The sequence below is a fragment of the Trachypithecus francoisi genome, unplaced genomic scaffold (assembly GCF_009764315.1).
Source record: "Trachypithecus francoisi isolate TF-2019V2 unplaced genomic scaffold, Tfra_2.0 Lachesis_group12, whole genome shotgun sequence".
NCBI lineage: Eukaryota > Metazoa > Chordata > Mammalia > Primates > Cercopithecidae > Trachypithecus > Trachypithecus francoisi.
The window spans coordinates 22,796,149-22,820,881 of NW_022681457.1; the positions used below are offsets into that span (position 1 = coordinate 22,796,149).

Below are 24,733 nucleotides of genomic sequence, written 5' to 3' on the forward strand. Positions count from 1 at the left end.
AAAGGTCATAGCTAAATTGAATAAAAGGAAAGCTGTGTTTTCCTGTCGATGCACAAAGGCAGTATTGACTTCCCTAATCCAGTTTGCTGAGGGGTGAGAGAATTAAATTAGATATCTAAGCACAGAAATTGAGAGCCTTTGAAAACAAAGATAAGGAGACAAGACTGTATTTTCCCTTTTCTTGGGAGCTCTGGGCTCAAGATTTTGCAGGTGTGTCATCTGATCCATGGCTTGCATCGATCAAAACTGTGCCAATGCATATTTAATTAGCAAGGGGACCCTGGATGCATTATAGCCATCATCCCTATATTGAATGGACTGTCAGACTCTCCGCACACTTCTCCACCCCCACCCTCCCCTGAACCCGTGCCCCCTCCTTTGCCTCGTTGTTTGGGAAGCTTCTGCATTTTGTCTGAGCAGCTAAAAAGTTTCTTTGTTTTTAGCTGCTGATGCATACAGCGCCACTGAGGAGAATACAAACAAGTAGAGTCCTAAAGTGTTTATTTTGTCTAGGAAGACAAGCTAAACCAATTCGATTCCTTTGGTAAGATTTTCAAACCCTGTAGAAAACCAACAAGAAAAACAAAAAGAAAATGAATACACTGTTCAACTCTTGACATATAGAATTTTTTTTAAAAATTGGTTATATTAGGATTAAAAGAAGATTTGGGACAAATATTTTAATAGTAGAATTAGAGAATAAAGACTTTGTATTGTGATAGAAAAGTCTTTTATTTTAAAAGCTCTGTTTTGATAAATAAGGCATTTGTTGTTGGCAAATATTTTATTGATCAGTCTAATTTGCATGATGAAATTCACCATTCTGACATGAATCTGTCATTACCATTAGGGAATCCAATGCCTGTACAAAAGTTATTTATGATAGATGACAAAGAGTTAGAGCTGGATGTATTTTTTTTAAAGTTTCCAAGGTTTTGTGGGTGTTTCTGTTGGTGAGAATTCTTGAAGTGCAGGAGGTTTGGAGTTTTGCCACAGACAGGTTATTTCATGGGATTATGGTCACTGTTCATTTTCACACAGGTTCCAAAGCCTGAATATCCAGACAGTGTTGTCTGATAAACAGATGTAATGCACCAAGTCTGCTTAGAATAAAGAGCAACAGACTGTGAGCACATGTTTAGGACTCATTTAAACTCATCAGCATAGTCTAGCTCATAGTTCTCTGTCTCTAGTCTACTTTTGAGGTAGCTTCTTGCTGGTAAAGTAACAAGGAATTATTTTTTCTCTCCTACAATTTGCTGCAGAGACTCATGGGAAATTCATTTGCATACATCTTGTTACAAAGACTGACTACTTCCTGGCTTAGACAAAGTGTTGCCTGATAAACAGACTTAACACACAAATGCCTGTCTGGAATAAACAACGGCAAGCTGAGATTTACATTTCCATTATCAAAGATAATCTCTTTCCCAGTATATGAGAATTAAGAACCTGTTCTTTAAAACCAGGTCTGTGCTCCTGATGTTTTATACTGAAATCACATCATGTGTCAGTTGGGGTTGATTTTTACAAAGAAACACAAAACTTGTTGGGATGTGAAGATTGTATTGACAGAGGTAAATGTACCTTTTGGGGGGCCTTTATGAGTTTCAAAACCAGGTTTTCTTGCATTATTTTGTTTGAACCACACAACATCCTGTTAAGTAGTTAGGCAAAATGATCAGTAGTGTCTCCATTTTACAGATGAAACTGAGATCCAGCACAGTTAGATGATATAGCTGAGGTTTTTAGGACACCATCTTTTTACCATTTCATACTCCTTTCAATGGTGGAATATGAATGCAAGAAAATTAGTACTTTAAGGTGCTACCTGGACTTTAAATAGCATGTTTACACTTGATAGAGGGCATTTTATTATTTCAATAAAATTTTGTGCAGACATCCAGGTACGTGTAAATAATGCATGTAGATTATAACTCAGGCTTCGTTTTCATTTGAAGCTTGTATTTTGTAGTAGGAGAGAATACAGGAAAAATTTTCTACGTTAAGTGGTATAGATGGCTGTATGAGTAATCTTGAAGTATATATCATTCTGTTGAAGAACTCCAAGAACCTAGTGTTATGATTAATTTTGATTGTGAAAAAAGTGACTAAACGGGGAAATTAAGCACAATTCTGCTGTGCAGTAATGTTGCAGGGATGGCTTTTTAAGCAGGTCTTTGTTTACATGGGAGTGGGTAGGTGATCCGGTAGACTCAATAACTTGAGTTCTGAATTAATCAGCAGGCACCGCTGTGAACACAGCACCTCTTACGGGGAAAACAAAATTCAAAATGATTACCTAGACATTTTAGTTTGGTTTAGTCAAAGGGTCTTGTCGAAGAAAATGTGAGAAGTTGTAAACTTAGTCAAAGTATCGTGTTTGCCTATCTTTTATAATCACCAGCTTCTTACCACTGACTTCATTTATAACATCACTGAGAAAGCTGATCATTACTTGAAATTCAGCCTCATGCGAAGATTGAAGGTTTAATGATTGAGTCATTTTGTCATTACTTTCAGAGTGACTGAATTTGTCATTTTTAAAGCTTAGAAATGATCCCCCCTCACTGTCATAACACAACAATAGTTATGCCATTTCATTTTTTTTCTCAACGTGTTAGAACTGTGTATCATTCTGCAACCTCCTTGTGCGTGTAGAAAAATAACACATTGATGAGTAGGTGATAAGGCAGTTGACTCACTCTTCAACTTAAACAGTCTTATCATCGTACACAGTACCGACTAAACAGATGGGCCCTGGAATACCAACATTAATGAAATACCAGAAAAATTGAATTTCTGTAAATTTAATATTTCACAAACTCATGGCCAGAAAGGCATTACAAAAAGAAAAGTTTTGAGAAAGAAAATGGTAGTAACCTAGATTATGTAACAATCTTAAGTAGGCCTTGACAGTGCAGTACAGGGGAGTGACTGAGGGGTGGATCTCCAGAGCAGCTGGCAGCCCCCAGGGTGGTCTGGTGGAGGGAACCCTTCCAAGTGGCGGCTGCAGCAACACAGACCTTGCTCCCTGTCCGAATCAGGAGTAGAGGAGATGAGGATCAGTGTGTGCAAACTAGCCTGGTCCTTCTGGAGCTAGGAGTTCCCCTGCACCCTGCCACAGCTCCCCCATCTCCCTTCGATAAAGGACTCACTCTGCATACATTAATTACTACAGTTACCATGTACATATATCTAGACAAACACTCAATTCTAGCTTGCTGGGAAAGTTATGAAGATCAAATTTTGTATTTAAAATCCAGTAATGATAAGATTTCCCACTTAAAGAACCACAGAGTGTTTCCATTTTTAAAGCTTAAGAAAACTTTTATGGTATGACTCACCTCATAATTTATCTGTTTTAGGAACTAGGTTATTGTATGTTAATTTTTCATTAAGCGGGCCACAGTTGTGTACATTAATTGACCTTAAATATTAGTTTGGTTATTCACTGAGCTTAAAATATTTTATTCATTCTCTGGAAATGCTAATAATAATTGCATATTTTCGGTGGTCCAGATTTAGTAATGGTGTTACAGATTTCTGTTTGTTCTTAACCAGACCGTGATGGATAATATTATATTTAGCTGATGGTGTTGTATTCATCAATGTTTACCCTTAAGCTACAAATTGTATATACATATGTACACCTGTGTGCTGACATTATACATTCTCAAATAAGGTTTTTCAAATATTTTCCTCACACTTCAGTCTTGAAGGTCACGGTCATACTGGAAAAAATCGATAGTTTTCCTAAATATTATAAAGTATTGCAATAATCATTTCTTTTATAACTGCAGCTGTGAGACTAATAAGCAAAATGTGACTATTATAGCTATTTGATTTTCTGGATTTCATTAATGTAATAAACCTGTGGTACTGACTGATCAAAATAGAGTAATTTTAATAATTATGTTACTCATAAGAACAGAATTATTTTTCTGTTATAACCTTATAGATGTCAAAAACCGAATTCTTTGGCCTGACTCTTTTGCAGAGTAACTTACCTTTCCAAACCCTAAGAAACTAAAGCTTATCTAAAGTTTGAACATCTTTAAGGTCTACAATTGTAGAGGATAACTGCTTATTACACTCAGAGTGATCACCCCTACTCCTTACTTTCTTTTACCTCAGAAATGTTCCTAACTCTTCATTTATTTGCAGGAAAATAAATATTCACTCCTGTCTTTGTCTTTTAGTTTTTATACTACCAGCAACTCTAGCTCATGAGAGTGGAATTTTCACTTTATTTCTTTCACTAATATTTTTGGGTTTGCATGCCTTCTGGTGTCTTCATACCGTCTTTTAATTTGGGAGATTTAAAACTGGACATAAAATTCTAACAAAGGCTCTTCAGACTTCATCTTTAGCCAAATCATTATGCATGTAGGGAGGCTGAAACTTAGGCTATATTATTTTTCTAGTGGAACCAGAATTTGTGCCTTTATGGTTCATAGACTTTGGTTGCTGTCATGTTGATGGACCAGGAATGACGATGGTTTGTTTTAGGTTGGGAAGGGTTCCTCACCAGTGTGTCTGCTTTTCCTTTATCAGGCAACTTACAACAGCAGTTGTGAGGATTTTGAGGTAGTCTACAGACACCAGAATATGGTGGGTTTCTCTTAATCTTTGTAATTTTTAAATGTGTGAAGTATTCCTCCATCATTCATCATTTTAACCTGTATACATTTCTGGAGGGCCTCCTATGTGTCAGATACGGCCTTCAGCTCAGCCTCTGTGCTGTGTGGGCCAGTAGATCATAGGAGATGATTGCCTGCAATTTCTAAACACTGTGTAAGATTTCCAAACTAGTCACAAACCAGAGGGATATGCCTTATATTCCCTTGCCAGGTCTCAAGAAGCAAGGCATCAAGCAGAGATAAAGGACTTTTTGCCCTCCTTTCTCATCTTAGAAGTCCCACTCCCCTTTCAGGTGTAAGCTTAGTATATTTTTCAGTCACTGACAATGGTTCAGTATTAGAAAGCCGAACAACAATTGAAAATTCATCTCTTCAGTTCAGCAGTTATTGAACTCCTTGGCTGGGCCAGGCACCCTGTGGAAAGTACCGGGGATAAGAGAAGAGTAGGAAGGAACTCTTTTCTTTAGAAGCTGACATTCTCAGGAGATGGTTTAAACAGACCTTACTACAGCATAATATTAATCACACTGTAAAAGATACGTTTCCAATGAAAGAAGGACTGGAGAGGACAAAGTGTTTAATTCTAGGTGAAAGGGAAGATTTAGCAATATCCTATCTTTGTTTCTTGCCTAAAGAACATAAAATACATGGAAGGGATATTTATATTTTTGCCTCATTCATTTTACCATACTAACATGTTTTTGTCATTCCTCACCTTCCCCAAAGGAGTACTGAAGTTTCCTTCTGAAGAGGAGTAGACCTGAGGTTTGAGGAGCCGTGTATGTATACATGTAGCAAATCCAGTACAAAGTTTCCGTTCTTGCACTGTACAAGCGTTTGGAAGCAGAGACTAATATGTAGGCATTAGGATTTATTTTATTCCTTTCCCTAGTGATTACGTTGACAGTGAACTATCTTTGTCTGAGTACTCCGGCAATATAGCTGTAGGCGCCATAAAACTGCATAGATGGATGGCTACCAGTTCAATTAAGAGTTCTTAACCTAGCCTTGCACATGCAAACCCTGTCTATTTTAGGTTTAAATTTCTGCTCATAAATTTTTTAAAAACCCAAAGAAACATTGCTTTTCAAGGTTAGGTTAAAGTCTAAGTTTCCTTAAACAAAAAGCAACTCCTTAGATAGGAAAAAAAAAATTGATAACCCTAATGTACTTCCTTATAAGAGCATTTCCAACCCCATCCTTTAAACATAGTGTGAGTAAATATTCTCTTCATTGTAATATACAAATCTTCTGGCTTTCAACCAGTAAGCGAGAGAAACTCACTGGTATGGGAGACTCAGATACAGGAAGAACATCCAGCTCTATGCAGTTTGGTTTGTTTTCTTAGGTTCCTAATTATTTAAGGTGGTAGAAATCGATCAACCACGTGATATTTGTCCAAAAGAGTAAGACACAGTCACCTTGGCTTCTGACAGGTGTCTATGGAGTATATAAAGAAGAAAAGTAAATTAATTGTTAACCTTCTTGACAGTGTTTTAATGCAAATGTTTGAGAAAGAGATCTTTCATTTGTATCAATTATGCATGGGTAGAAATTAATTTGTAATTCTGGTCACCTGGTTGGCTCCACACTTAACAGCATCAGTGACCTTTTGCAATACCGGAAAGTGTCCATGCGTCCTCAGCAGAGAATAGCACTAAGACTGGGTAGTTTTCCTCCTTCTTGGCTGCAAAAGAAAATGGTATTGAACTGCGCAGGGTAGAAAATAATTATTGAAGTTTTGAGATCATGTACATTTTCATGTAGATATTTGGCTTTGCCTGCCCCTTACCTGGCAGGATGGTGCATTTTAGTATGCAGTCCTCAGATGGATAGCAGTGTCTCCAGCTTTGGAATAAAAGTAGAAAAGATAAATTCCGTTTTCAGTTTGGCTAGATGCCTTCTCCAGTGTTTGTGTCTGAGCTTTCACGAGAACGCTGCGGCCCCTTGCAGACCAACTCTGAGCATTTTCTTGCCATTCACTCTTTTGCTGTTGGTTTGCTTATTTTTCTGTGGCTTGGAATTTTAAACTTTCTTTCAACATACCTAATATTCATCTTTTATTGCTGTTCATGTTTTCTATTATGCTATATTTCTGTAAAGGTAGGTGGCAAACCAAATATAAACAAAAAGTGAAAAGAAGAAAGAAGTCCACTTTCAGATTATATATATAAAAAAAAATTTAGCGTCTTTCCTTAGCCCTTTTTGCCTTAATATTAATGGATAAATATCAGAAGTGTAATTGGCTATTGTATATCTAATAATTGAGATAAAACTATTTTCCATTTATTCGTAGAGAAGTGATTAATTATAAAGATACTATACGTAGAAGTAGTACATGGATAGAGATGTATATTTGCTAGTATTATTCCAAAGAAAATGTTATGTTTGGCTAAATTTTATGTATCTGTTTCAGGACATGATCAAGAATTTTAATTTTCCCTAAAACAAAATTAGATATTTTGCTTTCATTTTAGTTATAGAAATTAATGGTTTAAGATTGTCCAGAACAAAAACAATGGAGGTATGTCTTTCTCCTAAAACATACTGAATTACTACTCAAAATATTTAATGTGTAATTTCTGATGGTAAAATTATAGGCCTGTTCCCTAGAAGAAAAAGAAGGTAGTCATGCTGTATTTTTAAATTGTTTGTTGTATCTATAATATTAATTTATGTAGTTAAAAATTTAAATATGGATCAATGTAAATTTGTTTGCATTTCTAATTTTTAGTCCAGGTTTTGTATTTTTGTAGTTTATTCTGAAGGATTTCTCTAAAGGTTTTTGGCATGTAGTAAGTGATACATTTTGTTTGTGTCTTCTCTGCGGCAGTTGTTACAGAACGATAAAAGCTGTCACTTTGCCAGACTCAAATAAAAATTCACTTTTTAGCATCTTCTGTTATTTAAACCTTTGAATCAACATAGAATTTTTGCTGTAGTCACCAGGTTAAGATTATCTGAAAATTTAAAAATAGATACTTTCACTATAGAACTTATAATTAAAATCTTCGTGTGCTTAAAAGCAGGGAGTTTTTTAAAGTAATAAATTAGCATTTCTAGACCTAAGGTCACTAGTAGTGCCACTTCTTTCTGCAGCATCTCCAAGAAAGAGAAGGGTGATGCTATAACTCAGCTGCTATAGAAGTAATATTTTCTGTTTAATCACAGTTAAGTGTCATGACCTTTTGACCTTACATTAAACTTGCAGAAATGTGGTCAAATTTCAGGCAACTAATTCTAAACCTGTGAAGTCAAGGTGAAGTTAGGATTCAAGCTCTCCACAGATACAGAGGTTTTGTTGAAAAACATTTTTTTTGTTTGCTATTAAACAATGTTGTAAACGACTTCAAGTCTCAGACAACACTTTATTTTTGTATCAAAAACTTTCCACTTGAAACATTTTGCCTGTTTTTTCTCTCCTCTCCCCGAAAAATGTACCATAAATATATGCTTGTTTCTAATTTCGTGAAATTCTTTTGATCTGAGTTAATTTTTATCTAATTTAAAAATTAAGTTACTTTGATTTTTAATTATTTCATTTAGAAATTAAGTTAATCGAATTCCTTTTTTAGTTTGAAAGTATGATTATATTTTTTAAATTAAAAAATGTTTAATTCTATAAAGGTGTACAAAAATCTGTTTTTGCAAACACATCCTTGTAGGATCTCCCAAATGCATCAGTACAAGAAAAAAATAATTCTTATAAAGTGGGGGAAACTTGTACCTTCGGAAAGACTTCTTTGAGTTAAGCAGTTATTTCAAGAAACTGTGATGGAATATTAGGACTCTAGTATTTAATGGTGTTAGTCTGCATACTCTGTTGCTGGAATGTAGAGCTAAATATCAACAGAACTTGTTACTGTTGTTTGGGTTGCTTTTATATACCAGCTTCAAAATATGTTTTGACACTTTATTATGTTCTGAATCAAGCTTCAGATGTGTGTAATGAAGGATGAAGTCTTTATCAGACTCGAGTGTATAAATAGTGGAGAAGAGCAGTTTGGAAATGGTCTAAGAGAATGGTTGCTGAAGAGCTTCAAGTTGTGATCTGGCAAAAGCCAGTGCCACTGTAGATGTCCGCAAACCGGAGCGTCCTCTCTTAAAGGCACAGGCTGCTGCTGCATTTCCGTGTCTTTCTTTTCTCTTTCCGTCTTTTCTTTTTTTCATGTTTCATGTCATTTCTGTAACGTTCCCATTCTTAGTTTATAGGTTGAACCTTTTGAGAAAGTCTGGCACCTCTGATCCACTTTCCCTTGCAGACCCTGTAATTTTTGGCTGTATTTTTCTGTTTTTCAGATTCAAGTCAATCTGAAAGTCCCAGCCAGCCAAGTGACGCTGACATTAAGGACCAGCCAGAAAATGGTAAGTTTAGCTTGGGACTCTAGCTGCTGCTTTCAGAGTCCACAGCAGCCAGCAGGCCGACTAAGTGTGAGGATTTGGGGGCCTACCCTATAAGTAGCCCACCGTAGGAACAACTCCAGAGACTCGGAAAAACTTAAGTAGATTACTTTTAACAGGGCAACTTCGTGTTCTGTGGATCACCCCAGCAGCCTCAGGACCCCCGGCCCTAAACATTATTAGGGTGCCCATGAGAACCTGAATTGCCAAGAAAGTTGATTACCCAATTAAACTATGAGAAGTGGGGTTAATTTACCAAATCAGATTTTTTAAAATAGCGTTAAGTGAGGAGTCATGGCTTTTTCATTTCATTTTAGTTCTTTAATGTGGCACATGCCCCGTGATCATCTTCACTAGTGATTTAAGATCATTCATTCACAAGCAGTTTTAAGCCTTTTGCGAGCTCAACACTTTGCCAATTCCTTTAAGAAAAAAAAAATCTATGCTTTGAAGGATTGTTCTACTTTAAATTGTCTAAAATAAAATAGTGAGGATACAGGACAGCATTAAATTCCACAGCTGCATAAATATCTAAATTTTCTGTTGCAGATGCTTTATTAAAATAGAACACACATTATATGTGAATATCATAGTATCTGGTAAAATGTGGAACTTGTGACAGGCACTACAAGTATGAAAAAGATTATCATGGGTTGGAATTTTATATTGAATAAAACTGTCGGTTTCAATAAAAGCAGAGACATGAACTAGCAGTACCTAGTATACCAAACATTGTATTAGATACTTTCACAGACACTATCTCATAAAATTCAAAAATGTTCTTCTTTGCTGATAGCACTGAGGACTCTGGTGGAATGCTTTACCTTGAAGGGCCTTTGGGTAGAATATGCCACTGTGATTAAAAGCTCAGGCTGTGGGCTGGGTGTGGTGGCTCACACCTGTAATCCCAGCACTTTGGGAGGCTGAGCTGGGCAGATCACGAGCTCAGGAGTTCAAGACCAGCCTGGCCAACGTGGTGAAGCACTGTCTCTACTAAAAATAGAAAAATTAGCCGCGCGTGGTGGCACGTGCCTGTAATCCCAGCTACTTGGGAGGCTTAGGCAGGAGAATTGTTTGAACCTGGGAGGCGGAGGTTACAGTGAGCCGAGATTGCACCATTGCACTCCAGCTCTGGGCAACAGAGCAGGACTCCATCTCCGGGTTGCGGGGGGAAGCTCAGGCTGTGACCTGCAGTCAAATTCTGCCTCTGCTATTTCTTCTTACCTGTGTGATACTGAATAGGTTATTTAACCTCTCAGATTTATTCCTCTAAAACAGGGTAATAATATTACCTGCTTGTGGAAGAGTTAAGTAAGATAGTATGTGTAATATGCTCATCATAGTATCTCTGATAGAGTTTATGCTTTAAAAATGTCAGCTGTGGTTCATTATGACTTTTATTATTTTTCTTGTCAATATAAGTCTACCGTACTTTGTTTTTCACCCACTTTGAATGACCCCTTGAGTCTCTTCCCTTTGTTGTTCCGTACATTGTTCCATGTTGATCTCCATCCAATCTTTGGAAAAGATAGGCAAACGGAATTATGTTGGTATTGTGGGGTGAAGGATCAACATTACCACATTAGATATCCTATCACTCATTTTTCCTAATATGTTTCATTTCCTACCCATGAGAAATCTGATTACATTGCTGGCTTCTAGCATTAAATAGGGGCTGCCTGGCAATTCCTCTCCTCATCCTGGTATTTTGGTGATATTTTCTTTATCAAAGTTGTCTTTTTAAAGCAGGCAGTAAAAAAAAAAAAAAAAAAGAGAGAACTCTGGAGGTTTGTTTTTAGTGTCATATACGCTACATCTTATTTTTTGTTGACATTTTAAAGAGTGGTATTTATAGACTAGTTTCATTCTTTATTTTCCACTTGACTCGCAGGTGATGCCTTCAAAGTTTCACTTTTTTCTACATATTGTATTTGTGCATAATCTCCCTAAAGATGTCTCCAGAGGTATAATTTTATTTTCATCTTCAAAAATGTGTGGACTGTACGGGTGTGTAGTTCGCGTATTTAGGTCTGGCCGCCCCTCTAGCGTGCCTGCGATTCATCTGTCTTCATAAAATGGCCAACAAGCTGTTCACATGCAAATATAAATTGAGAGCATGAGAGGCCTGGCATGCCTTTCTGGAGCTGCCTGCAATCCCAATGTTGTGTGTTTCCCATTCCAGAAAGCAACCAGGATTGAGCCTGGATTTTTCGGCCAAAGGCAGAGAGATACTAGCCAAGTTCACTTTTAACCTCAGATCACTTGATGCTACCTCAAGGATGTACACTGTCATTTTGGGGAAATCGTGTGAATTCAAAGAAAGAACGTATTAATATCGAGGAGATAAAGTAATAAATTCCTATCTGTCAGTTTTCTATTTGTTTCAGAGAAAAAGGAGTAGAACCTGGTTTATCTTAGCCCTAGTTGAAGAATTATCAGCCTACTCAATTTTTCTGCCTCTTGTCAATCTCAGATGAAGTTAGTGGAGGAAAAATGATTTTTCTCTCTTCCTTAAAGACATCTAATCCCAAAAGGAATAAATGAAGATTCAGGGCTTGGTATTTACATGCATTAGATAAGGTTCTACTCTCTGGTGTTGCGTTGATCAAGAGAATGTTTCCTCTTTTTCATTACCTCGGGATATGAAGATGAATTCCTGAGAGGTTTTTGTGTGTTTTGTTTTTGTTTTGAAAGAGGGAACTCTCATAGGTATATCAACAAAGCTCTAAGACGTTTTGGAAGATGTAACAGACTTGATTCTTCAAATAAAATGGGAACTCGTTACTTCACATAGATGTGTGTGTGTGTGTATGTGTGTGTGTGTGTATGTTTGTATATATGGGAAGGAAAATAATTCTCTTTTTACCCTAGCTCTTGAGAAAGGTAATGGGAAACGAATGGTATTTCCCTACTAAACCATGGAGAATGAGTAGACAGATGGTAATACACTGTTTCATCCCAAATCGTAAACTGGGCCATGTAACTTTACCCAAAGTGGATGCAGCTGTTTCTTCCCTGTCCAACTAGTCTGTTTTTTCTGTAGAATTTTTGCTTTCTTTTCTTGTACTCCCTTAAGACTCAACTGTAAAAGAAAACAAATCTTTGCCCAATTAGAGCATTAGATGGGAATTCTGAAGGAATTATCTGAAGCCCAGAGATAAAATATCAGAGTCTCTGAACTCAAAATTGGTATAGTATCATGGGTAAAAACTCTGCTTCTGGAGTCAAACAGACCTGAGTTCAAATTAAATAACAGCTGAGCGACTGAATAAGGTACACCCCAATCTCAGCTTTCTTACCAATAAAACAGAAATACTAAAAGGAGGCCAGGTGCAATGGCTTACACCTGTAATCCCAGTACTCTGGGAAGTCGAGGTGGGTGGATCACTTGAGGTCAGGAGGTCGAAACCAGCGTGGCCAACATGGTGCCTATCTCTACTAAAAATACAAAAATTAGCCAGGCATAGTGGCACATCCTACTACTTGGGAGGCTGAGGCAGGAAAATCGCTTGAATCCGGGAAGTGGAGGTTGCAGTGAGCCAAGATGGTGCCACTTCATCCAGCCTGGGTGACAGAGCAAGACCCCGTCTCAAAAAAAGAAAAGGAAAGAAATTGAGTGTTAAACTGAGAATATGCATACAAAATAGCATTCTGCCTGGTTCACAGTAAGGACTCAAAGGAAGGTTACCATTACTACCTTCCAGTTAAAGCTTGTCATATTTACAACGAGTACGTATATTCAAGAGGTCCAAAGCTGGGAGCCTTGGAGTGGAAGGGGATGGTGTCAGAAATATACCAAGACTTTTAGAGACATCTTTTGTGGGTACTTACCCTGCTCTGAAATGTCAGACATAGGTTTCCCAAATCCCCACAATCCCCATGGTGCCACGTCTGTTTTCCCATTTTGTTTTATCCTGACAATCTGTTCATCTCCCATGAGTTTGAGAACCAGAGAATTGCAAAAAGGATTCAGAGCTGCTGGAACCTTCAGAATGAGTGCTCAAGAAGGTGATTCTGGAAAGAAGAGACTCCTCCTAGATGTCTTTAATTTTAGCTGGGTTTTTCGTTGGCACAAACCAAATAGAATCTGACTTATTAAAAACTATAAGCCGATTAAGGGTAGGATTTATGACAAATTCCTTTTTAAAAAGATCCTTCACAGTACCTAGATCTGTGCTTTGAACTTAATGGGTACCTAGTACTTACTTGCTTAATGAATAAAATTAATAAGTAGATGAATATATTATCGTTACTTCCAAATATTTTTGGAGTATCTGTTCACTGTTGATTCACCTAGAGATTTTAAGAAAAAAACAACAAAAGAAAACGCTCTGGGGAAGCTGAAAACCTAATTTGGGTATGGGGGAAGGCTGTGCTCAGACACATGGACAGAGATTAACAGATGTAACTAGTAGGTCTAGGAAACCAAAACTGAGGGCTAGGTACTAATGGGAACAGGACATCAAGTTGTCCCTCTCCACTTCCTGCCCGCCCCCACCCCCACTTCAATGAGCAGGTGTGGTCAGATGTTTGAAATATCACCATTTCAGTTTATGCATGATGCTTGATTACCATAGGGAATGCAGTTCAGACAAAGTTCCCAACTCTGATTGGTATCATTTAATCCTTTGGTATATCACTGAATCTGGATTTTCCAGAGCTCCTGAAGGTTTTAAGCCTCATTTGTTGGACTTTGACTTAGAACATCTATTTAAACAACCTTTGTGAACTCCCCTGATATACTCGGGTTACTTTAAACATATTTATGGGACAGAGCATTTGAAGTGCCTGCCTGATATTTACAGGGCCTGTGAACAGTCCTCCAAGCTTGCATTCTGTGGTGCATCAGGTCAGTCATTAATGAGGGTAAAGCTCATGTGATAGCCTTCTTATTTAATTCAAGGCACGCTTCTGTAGGGCTGCACTGAGTCAGTGTCTGAGGCAACAGTATTGGCCAACGTTGGCACTCTGAAAACACACCCCCGCTGGCTCTCACTGTTATCCGTGAAAGCACCTTTAACTAAAAAGAGAAAATGTGGGACTCCCTTGCCAGAAAGAAAGGCTACCTGCACCTGGTTATTTTTCCCTTCTATTTGCTATTTCTCATCACCTGCACAGCCTGCTAGTAATAACTTTATCTTAGTGGTTTTTAAAATGTGATATTTATAACAAGAAATCAGAGTTGGTATTTAGATTATTTCATTTAGGTTTAATCATGTTTGTTCCTCCTCATTTATCTGGTAGTTGCACATATGTTGGTGGCATCAACCCTCAGATGGGTCTTTGCAATCAGTGGAAGCCCATTAATCATGATGCTTGCCCCAGATTTTGAAAATTTCCAGCTCTACCTGCCAATTTGAAAATTACCCTGGAGTATTGGTAGAATCTAGCTTTCATGTTCACCATCTTCATTTGTGTCGTTCGCATCCTGAATTGTTAAAAGAGGTGTCATTGTTAAATGTTGCTAGGTGAACAAGGAATGTACTTCTTTTCATCCACAATTGTTGGTATTTCATGCATTATTATTTAACTCATTGAATTTTTAATGTTTATGAAATAAGTTTTAATGCTACTGACTTCCTGACTTAAGATTTATGTGTAGGGCCGGCCATGGTGGCTTACGCCTGTAATCTTAGCACTTTGGGAGGCCAAGGCAGGTGGATCGCTTGAGGTAAGGAGTAAGACCAGCCTGGCCAACATGGTAAAACCCATTCCCTAGTAAAAATACAAAAAAGAAAAACAAAAAATTAACTGGGCGTGGTGGCAGATTCCTGTAATCCCAGCTACTCAGGAGGCTGAGGCAGGAGAATCGTTTGAACCCAGGAGGCAGAGGTTGCAGTGAGCTGAGATCGCACCACTGCACTCCATCCTGGGTGACAGAACGAGATTCCATCTCAAAAAAAATAAATAAATAAAGGATTTATGTGTAGGATTTACTTTGTAATTTGGGGCTGAGAAAAGAAACCTATAAATTTCTTTTTCTCTTTCTGATGAACATTTTTTATCTGACATTATTCTCTTTAAAAATTGTGGGCCTTCTTGTTTAATGTTTTAAATTGTTTTTACTACCTCCTCACATGTATAGTAGATATATTACAATGTTATATTGCAATATTTATATATAGTGGGAAGGCAAAATAAAATTGATAATTCAAAACTGCAAAAATGGTCACTGCTGGATGGACTGCTTGTTTTAGGAACTGTTTTGATTAATGTGTCATTTAGTTGGGTGATTTAAAAAATTTTGGAGGCAGTGCAACCTTACAGTTTGTGTTTTACTGGGAAAGAAGGAGCATTCTAGCACCATTGACTTGTAAATGCAATTTATCAATATTTCATAATTTGCATGACTTTCTTTTACAATTACCTAGCAACAGTTCTTCTCTGCAGTGTTCTTTCAAAAAACCCCGCAGGGACAGACACAGTAGAGTGACCACCAAAATAGCAGCAATAACAGTTATGATCAATATTCTAAAATATGTAAAGGTCCCAACTCAGGGAGACATTAAAACCTAAATGCCTTCTGGTTTCCAGATCTGTGTAATTAAATTCTGACTGATGAATTTTCAGCAATGCAATGGAGCTAGTCTCTCTTCTTCTCTTCTTTAAGAGACTAGGGAACTAGAATTTGGTTTCCTCTGAAATTTCAGTCTGAAACTAGGTGAATTTTGCTTTCTTAAGTATCGTTAGCAGGTGTGACCCATCATTGTTTGCAAACGCTCCTTAGAAATGCCTCCAGACAAAGGAAATTCCTGAGTCTTGCTCTGTGAAAGATGAGGTGCCATCCTAGGCTGGGGGCTTCCCCAAATGCATGACGCACTGGAAGCTGCAGAGCTTAAGCCACAGGATCCAGTGTACTTAAGGCGCCTTTTCAACTGAAAAATGGGGGGTGTAGGGGGAGATTTGTAGCCATTTTAAAGTAGTCTTATCCTCACACATTATGGGTGTTTTATTGTCTACATGCAGAGAATAACTAGCTGAACAGACTTTAGGTTAGTTGGCTAGTAGCCAAAATAGGAAATGTTTTAGATCCTATTCCCCTGATTTTCAAGTTCTAAAATGGACTGACTGGGTGGTCTGTTTCAGACATCTTCCCCTCCCTGCTCCCCCCACCTCCAACCCTTCACACACAAAGAGTTACACAGGAAAGAAGGAAAAAAAAGGGATTTCTTTCTGGTCCTCAAATTCATTTGTGCCTGTGACTCTTGTCCCAGGAGAGACCCAGGAGTGCCCATTGAATGTAACATTCCAAGTAGAAAAGCATTTTAACGTGTGTATTTAGAATGTGTCTGGAATTGTGTCAATATATACATAGATCTAGATTCTAAAAATATGAAAATATGGAGCAATACAATTTATGCAGTATCTGAATTGGGCTCAAAAAGGAAATCAAATGAGAAGCCGTCATCAAATCACAGTGCGGTAGAAGGTGCACCTGGTGTTTGGCTACAGCTCCATCTGCCATTGCTCTGTTTTCCCTGTGATCTAAGCCTGGAACTAGTATGACAGGACCCTTTGACAGAGATATCCTTAGAAGGACCACTTCTAATGGCCACTTTCCATACCTCCCCATCAATTAAAAACCAGCGTGGTGAAAGATCAGGGGGGCGAGCTGGGGTCAGGAATTGGGTATGAGCTTTCCATGCCACAAATAATAGGGTCACTTCTGATTTTAAATTTGAATGTGAATTTGTTGTTTTTCAGCCTGTCATTGTTTTTTGGAAGGAATTACCTATTTGTGGATAATATTAGTAAACTGAATGTAATATAAATAATGTATTTGGGGATTTGGAGTCACTAATCCAGATTGATTAGTTGCCTGCTAGAAAAAATTCATGTGGCCACAAGGATTTTTGGCACCTTTTCTCCCTGCAGCTTCCTCATTCTTTTTCTCTTCTTCAGGTTTTGCAGAGCTCCAGGCAACTCTTTTCCCCCTGGCGTTAGTTTGTCGTTAAGGAAATCTACTGGGATATCTCAAATAGGGATGGAGGGGAGGGGGCACTATTTGCTGCAGATTACTCTGCCCCATCTCAGTTGTGAATTTCTATACTTGGTTGATTTTAACCCAAAGGGAACCAGGGAGTCTCATATGGCTTATCCACAGGCATCATATGGTGAATATCCAAAAAGAGAAATGTAAGGATATTGTGGCGGGGCTCAGCAAAATAGGAATAGCTTTCCAACAATCTCTCCACAAAGGAAAGTCAGTGTTTTCTTAGATCTCTGTAGGTATTTTACAACCAGAGAGCTTCTCAGCCAGTAGCACTTGTAAACTCAGAGATGAACAAGAAGAAGGCAAATCACAGCTTCCGAATAGGTCCGATTAGCAAAAGAGACTGGCCATTAAAAGCCTGACACTGGGCATCTGTTAAGGGAAAATCAGTTGTCCAAGTCACTTAAAGACTTGTACCTCAGTTTTCTCATAAGTAATTTAACAGATTGTTCTTAAGAATTTCTGGATAGGCCGGGTGCGATGGCTCACACCTGTAATCCCAGCACTTTGGGAGGCCGAGTCGGGCAGATCACCAGGTCAGGAGATGGAGACCATCCTGGCTAACATGGTGAAACCCTGTCTCTACTAAAAAAAAAAAATACAAAAAAATTAGCTGGGCGTGGTGGTGGGCGCCTGTAGTCCCAGCTACTCGGGAGGCTGAGGCAAGAGAATGGCATGAACCCAGGAGGTGGGGCTTGCAGTGAGCCAAGATTGCACCACTGCACTCCAGCCTGGGCGACAGAGCAAGACTCCGTCTCAAAAAAAAAAAGAGGTATTGCTGGATCTATTTGTGCTAGCTGTTGCAGATGTTAAGGGAGTGCAGAGATAGAGCAGACATCCTGCTCTTGGGTACTTGACAGTCTAGTAAAAGGGAAAAGATACCATTTGTTCATTCACTCATTCAACACTCTAAGAATCAGGCATGTTCTAGGCATCACACTGAGCAAAACAGAAAATCCTGCTCTTAATTTAGCTTACCTTCTTGGGGAAGGAGACAGTCAGTCAACTGATTAATACACATGTCCCATGCCAAGTGGCATCAAACATTATAAAACAAAATAAGGCAATATAAGGGATTAAAGAAGGGAGGTTTTGGGTACTGTCTTATAAAGGGTGGTAAAGGAAGGTCTTTCTGATGTGTTGACATTTGAGTTAAGTCCTAATTAAGTCAAAGAAGTGAATTATGCAGATATTAGGGACTTTTATTCTAAGAAGAGGGAATGTTAAATATAACAGCCCTGAGACATGCTGGAAGAACACTAAGGGGGTTGGTGTGGCTTGAAGAGTACAAACAAGGGAGAGAATAGTTGGACATGAGTAGCAGGAAGGCAAATCATATTGGATCTTGTAAGCCAAGGAAAAGATAAGGCACATCCTTGAAAAGCCATGCTCTGGAAGAATGCACATATGAGTCCATTCATTTCTCAATACAGTAGATTTGTCCTGAGCCCCTACACTGTGATAGTCACTGTTCTAGATACTGAGTTTTCAATGGGAAGCAAAGTAGACAGAGTTTAGTGTGGAGTTGTACACAAAGGCCTAATTCATAGCATTGTTAAGGAATGAGACTCTTTGATTTGTCATGGCAATATCTTTTAGTACCTCCAAAGGTTTTCCCTCATGCATGTATTACTAAAAGCCAAGTTACTTGCATGGAATATTTGGTTTCACGTACCCAATTGTGTAAACAATTATTTTTGAAAATGGAGGTCTAAATCTGTGGAGTTTCAGCTTAACCCTGCTCTTGTGACCCCATTAAATTATAACCCCCATGTCTCACATATATTCACCATGAAGGTGGATATTGTTCCTTAGTAGTTGCCAGATGTAGCACAATGGTGGCTCACGCCTGTAATCCCAGCACTTTGGGAGGCCAAGGCAGGTAGATCAGTTGTGGCCAGGAGTTTGAGACCAGCCTGGGCAACATGGCAAAACCCCATCGCTACTAAAAATACAAAAATTAGCTGAGCGTAGTGGTGTGTACCTGTAATCCCAGCTACTCGGGAAGCCGAGGCAGGAGAATAGCTTGAAACCAGGAGGAGGTTGCAGGAAGCCGAGATTGCACCACTCTACACCAGCCTGGGCGACAGAGCAAGACTCTGTCACCCACACCCCTCCGCCCCCCGCAAGAAAAAAAAAACCAAGATGCCAAGTTAAATTTGAATTTCAGATAAACAATGAATAATTTTTTAGTATTGCATGAAATATACAAACAAAGTATTCATTGTTTATCTAGACCAAGTTTTGTATTTTATCTGGCAACCAGTTGTAATTCTCCACATACTCCTGTGGAGGTTACATAGGCAATAGTAACAGCAGCGTATGAAAAGGTTTGATTAGTCTGCGATGATTTCACTGATCACAAAAGGCCAAACCACTGGAATTTCACCCACTGAAAATGAAATCTGGGAAGAGTACTACAAAGTTCTAGTGACTTTGCTACTTAAATTCCATTCCTCCCGCATCTGCTGGTACCTAGCCCAGTAGTTTTCTTGGAACAATAAACCACTTGTGAGGCACAGTCAATAGGTACAATATAATAGTTGAGAGCCACTCAGCCCATGCAAGTGAGTGTATAAGTTTAATTAGTCGTATATTAATTGAGTAAGCCACTGGGACACTATGTGAGCACATACATCCAGTCACTGACAGACCATTTACTCATGAAAGATGATGAAAACAGGAAATCAGTCAAATAATAGAGCATTTGGAATTCGCACATTCAAAGGTGAAGTAGAGAAATGGCATTTCTGATACACTTGAAAATAGAAGGGGCCATATTTGTTATGTGCAATATGGAATGATAAATGTGTATGTTTTCATTTGTAGTTGGGACAACTTTGCTAGGTATGACAAATCTTGTTTGAACATGTTAAAGAAATATAGTATAACCTTTGAATCCTCCTACTTTTAAGAAAAGAATAATGTTCACAGATTCAAGGAAAACAATTTTTGAAATAGGATTAAACTGTATTGGGCTTAGAGCCAGATAATAACAAAAATAATTATTTTGGGTGATAATAATCATAATAGTAGCTCACATTCATTGTGGACTTTCTGTGTGCCATTATGTTAGTTTGGGTCCTCCAAGAATAATATGTCCTGATAGGATTAGACGTGCAAGAGATTTATTGGGGCAATATCTATAAAATATAAAGAGGGACAGAGCAAGAATAGGTTGAGAGAACCTTTAGGCTGCAGTACAATTCTGACAGGTGGGAAAGGAGGAGGGAAGAATCCCTCATTCGAGGGATTGGGTTGGAAGAATCCCAGAGGTCTCACTCCCATTGCCTAGGCTGGAGTGCAGTGGCATGATCACGGCTCACTGCAGCCTCAACCTCCCAGACTCAGGTGATGCTCCCATCTCAGCCTAACAAATAACTGAGACTACAGGCACACACTACCAAGCCCAGCTAATTTTTTGTATTTTTAGTAGAGACAAGGGTCTCACTATGTTGCCCAGGCTGGGTTCAAACTCCTGGGCTCAAGAGATCCGCCTGCCTCAACCTCTCAAAAGTGCTGGGATCACAGGTGTGAGCCACTGTGCCTGGAGTAATCTTCTAAGAAAGTTTTGGCCGTGCCAATGGAGAGTCCCTGAGCTTAAGTCCCCTGTTGGAAGAATTCTGTGTTTTATAGGAATGGGTCTATGTTGGTATCCTCCCCCTCAGTTGTTGGCTGGAAACAGCCTGGAGGAAGTGTGGCCTTCAAGCAAATGTGGTGGTGAATTCAGAGGAGCAGCCCTGTTAGGCAACCATGTTCCTTGCAACAGGTGATCAGGGTGGCCCATTTCTACTCATGGCCACCAGAGCTATGCACTGTGCTGAGTTCTATATTCATGATCTTATATCATCTTATGGAGATAGGTGCTATCAGTGTGCCCATTTTACAGATTAGGAAACTGAGACACAAACAATTTAAATAGCTTGCCCACAGTCAAGAAGGCATAAGGGTATTCAAACTCACTGTAAGTCCAGAGTCTTAACTGCTTAAGCATGACATTGTATTAGAGAAAGAATGGAATTTAAACTCTGGTTCTATAATGTATTGACTGTATAAATTTGAACAAGTTATTTAAACTCTTAGACTTTTATTTTCTAATATATAAGGTGCAATGTCATCACCTTCCCAGAAAATGTGTTTTCGTTGCTGTTTTGTTCTGAGCACAAACAATGTTAGCTCCTTTTCCTTCCTCTTGTTTTGCTCTCATCTAGGATCGTCATCTCTTCCTTTATTTCTTATCTCATCTTCCCAGGTATCTGCCTTAGCCTTGTTCAGGCACCCACAGGCTTAACTATGTCCTCAGAACTAACAGACCTGTTTCTGTGTGGATTATATGTCTGGATGTAGATATGTGGAAAGTACAGAGTACTTGCAGCAATCCATCATAGATAATAAAATGTAGCTCACCTTCTCTCTCATCCACCTCATTGCCTCATAGACATGAACCAGGTGCCAGGGGACATCTTGTTTTTAAGTTTTTTTTTTTTTTGACAAAATAACATTTTAATAGAAAAATTATTCTTATTTTTTTATGAACACTCTTCTTTTTTTCTACAGTCTCAAGTATTATGAGTATATGGTACTTTAATAGATATTTTTAAGCGATAGACTAAATTTTCATTTGATTTTTCTGCTGGAGGTGGAGACTATAAAATGAGGTTAGTTGCAAGGTATTCATACCAGATGCCATTATGTGTGTTAGATGGCATAAAACAATTATGATTGCCAATAAATTTGAAAGTGTTTCACTTGCAAAAGATGTAGGAGTGTAGTTTTATTGAAAACATAAAATGTTTCTTTTCATTCCTCATTTTTTGTGCAATACAGTAGAAATTTGCGCCCCATTCCTTTCATTTTAGATTTCTGAATTATTTAAAAGAATTGGTTAATTCTCCATTTCAAGTGAGCAAGACAAAGTTCATTAGGATATCTGATTCCTAGCAGGTCCCACATTCACAGATCATGTTAACTCTATAGAGAGGTTTATCTTCTTTTAAAATTGCAAATGCTGCCCAAACTGAAAGCTGAAGTTTAATGCATTGTTACAGCTTTGAAGTCTAAGTAAGATCGTAAACAATAGGAAGAAGGAAAATGAAGCACCTTGTTGTCCGAGCTTGAGCCAGTTCTAAAAGTAGCAGTGCAGAACGTCTGTGTCCTTTGAGTTCTAGTGGATTTGCAGCACAGTATCATGGAAGGCATGCAAGTAAACCTTAGCGCATGCTTGTGGAGTAGTTACCAACTGGTGGTCCTTGAAGGGAGCCAGAGGAAACATCTTTTAAAAAATGATGCATTTTTCCCCTTAGATAAAGCTGCACTGGCTGAAGATTTTTGCTTCTGACTTTATGCTTGTGAACTCATGGGTTCTCATACTTACAGAGACTCTGGCAGTTATAGTTTGGATTCATTCAATGAAAGGTGGGGGAGTGATGAATTATCTATTATTTAGTAAAGATGGTAAATTAAATACTTTGAGAAGCTGGCCCTACGAGAGGAAATGATTACAAGTTGTCCTTAATGGTGAGAAGATACAGAAGCCTGTGCTGTAGACCACTGGTTAATAGCCTTTTAACTGTCTCTTAGGGAAGACGAGGAAAGAAGGGAAAAGCAGGTGCTAGGAATAGCCAGTTGAGATTGGTTGTTGCAAGTGCTGCCCATCATCTCCATTAATGTACCCCTTTCCACTGTTCTTTGAGCAGATATTGTTGAATTCAGTTCTATCTGAGCAGAATTGATAGGCTGATGTGGAAAGCAGATCAGAGTAGGAGACTCAGGTAGTACTTCTCTATGTAAATTGACTAGGAAATCATAACTTTGAAACAAAAGATTCTAACAAAGTTTCCTAGCTCAGTCACATGTAAATGTGTAGAACATTTGAATTTTGGGCTCTGATCTCTGGGTTTTTTTCTGTGCATTCATAAGAGAGGCATGAAAATTGACGGGTCAAATAATACTATGTACTATAAACTTTAGATTGCTTGAATATGTTAATTTGATGTAATAATTCTAAGACATAGAGGACGAGGAAACTGAGGCTCGGAAGTTGAGGCACATGTTCATGATCAATAGCAAGTGAGTTCCTGCTTCATCTTTCCTGGGAGAACCTTGAGAATAAATAGGGATAACGGATAGTGGTGTGCTTTGAAATGTTTTGTACTCAGCAGCTGTAATAACCTCAAATAATTTGTATTGTTAGGTTTTCAATGTGTTGATTGTATGTTCTGTCCCCCTACCCCAGGGAAAGTGTAGACTTGAGGTCAGGGAATAACAATGGCATATGACATATAAGTATGGTGACATAATGTCATATGATACACTACATCACTACATAATACATGTATTATAGTGTTACATACATTATGTATTACATTATTGAGTAAATGTATTATCTATTATATTACAATGTGTAATCTCTAGTCCTTATAATCTATTAGGATTTTGACAGAACACCAGCCAATGGAAATAGTAAATGTCACAGTATGATGAAAGTGAAGCCAGTGAGAGAGGGTCTGCAGAATCCCACATTTTCCTCAGGATACCTCGCAGACCATGGGTGACACATGACCACCTGACATCGGTACCAAGTGAGAGAGGATGCATTATTAGAAATAAACATTTTTTCGGCTGGGCACGGTGGCTCAAGCCTGTAGTCCCAGCACTTTGGGAGGCCAAGACGGGCGGATCACGAGGTCAGGAGATCGAAACCATCCTGCCTAACACGGTGAAACCCCGTCTCTACTAAGAAATACAAAAAACTAGCCAGGCGAGGTGGCGGGCGCCTGTAGTCCCAGCTACTCGGGAGGCTGAGGCAGGAGAATGGTGGGAACCTGGGAGGCGGAGCTTGCAGTGAGCTGAGATCCGGCCACTGCACTCCAGCCTGGGTGACAGAGTGAGACTCCGTCTCAAAAAAAAAAAAAAAGAAATAAACATTTTTTCAAAAGACTTCTTATTTTTAAAAGATACAATATAACTATAAATGGAAGCTCCAGTGATTTCTTTGGGCACCCCTAATTTGTGTTTTGAGGAGACCACTATTCTAGACTATGTGCTCCCTGAGGGCAGAAACTAGTGTTTGTATTACATTCCAAACATAATGTCTGGCACTCAATAAATATTTTAGGGTGAGTGAATGAGTAAATGGGTAAGCGAGTGAATCTTGTCTTCAGGAGTTTTAAGTCTTTTGAGGGGAAAGTAATACATGATCATAGGTTATTCCCCTCCTTCCAACTGATCTTAGTTGTACATATATTTGTTAATCTATAATCCCTGTGCCAGGCAGTGGGCATGGCCACATAAATGAGATACCAACCCCATGCTCCTTGAGTACATATTCTAGCAAGGGATACAGATATTTAGGCGTAAATATGATTGCATAAAATGTGATTGTGATCTCCTGAAGTTATTTGGATGGTGTTTGGGGCACACGGTGGAGGTACAAGTGATAAAGGCGCTAGGCAAGAAACGACAAAAGTAAAGTTAGAAGTGTTCAGAGAAGAGCTTGTTCGGTATTTGACCGAAATGCCGAAGTGTATACATGTTCCTAGATGTTACTTAGGGCTTTCTTGCTCCTTAAAATCAGCTCAAACCCACCATTCCACAACCTGAGGACATCTAAAGCCTATCCCAGGATTTCTGTGTGTTTCTGGGGATGCTTACAGCAAAGGTTCTCTTCTGTCAGTCAGTTCCTGCACCTGCTGAG

The 24,733-nt window shown here is 38.6% G+C and overlaps 1 protein-coding gene across 6 annotated transcripts in view; it reads left to right on the forward strand.

Moving 5' to 3' along the window:
- Positions 1 to 24,733, forward strand: part of NFIA (nuclear factor I A) — a 387,296-nt gene that overhangs the window by 194,247 nt on the left and 168,316 nt on the right. For all 6 annotated transcript variants that reach the window (XM_033225082.1, XM_033225085.1, XM_033225081.1 and 3 more), the window contains one exon: positions 8,943 to 9,008. In XM_033225082.1, coding sequence (XP_033080973.1) covers positions 8,943 to 9,008 — 66 coding nt within the window. The remainder of the gene's footprint in view (positions 1 to 8,942; positions 9,009 to 24,733) is intronic.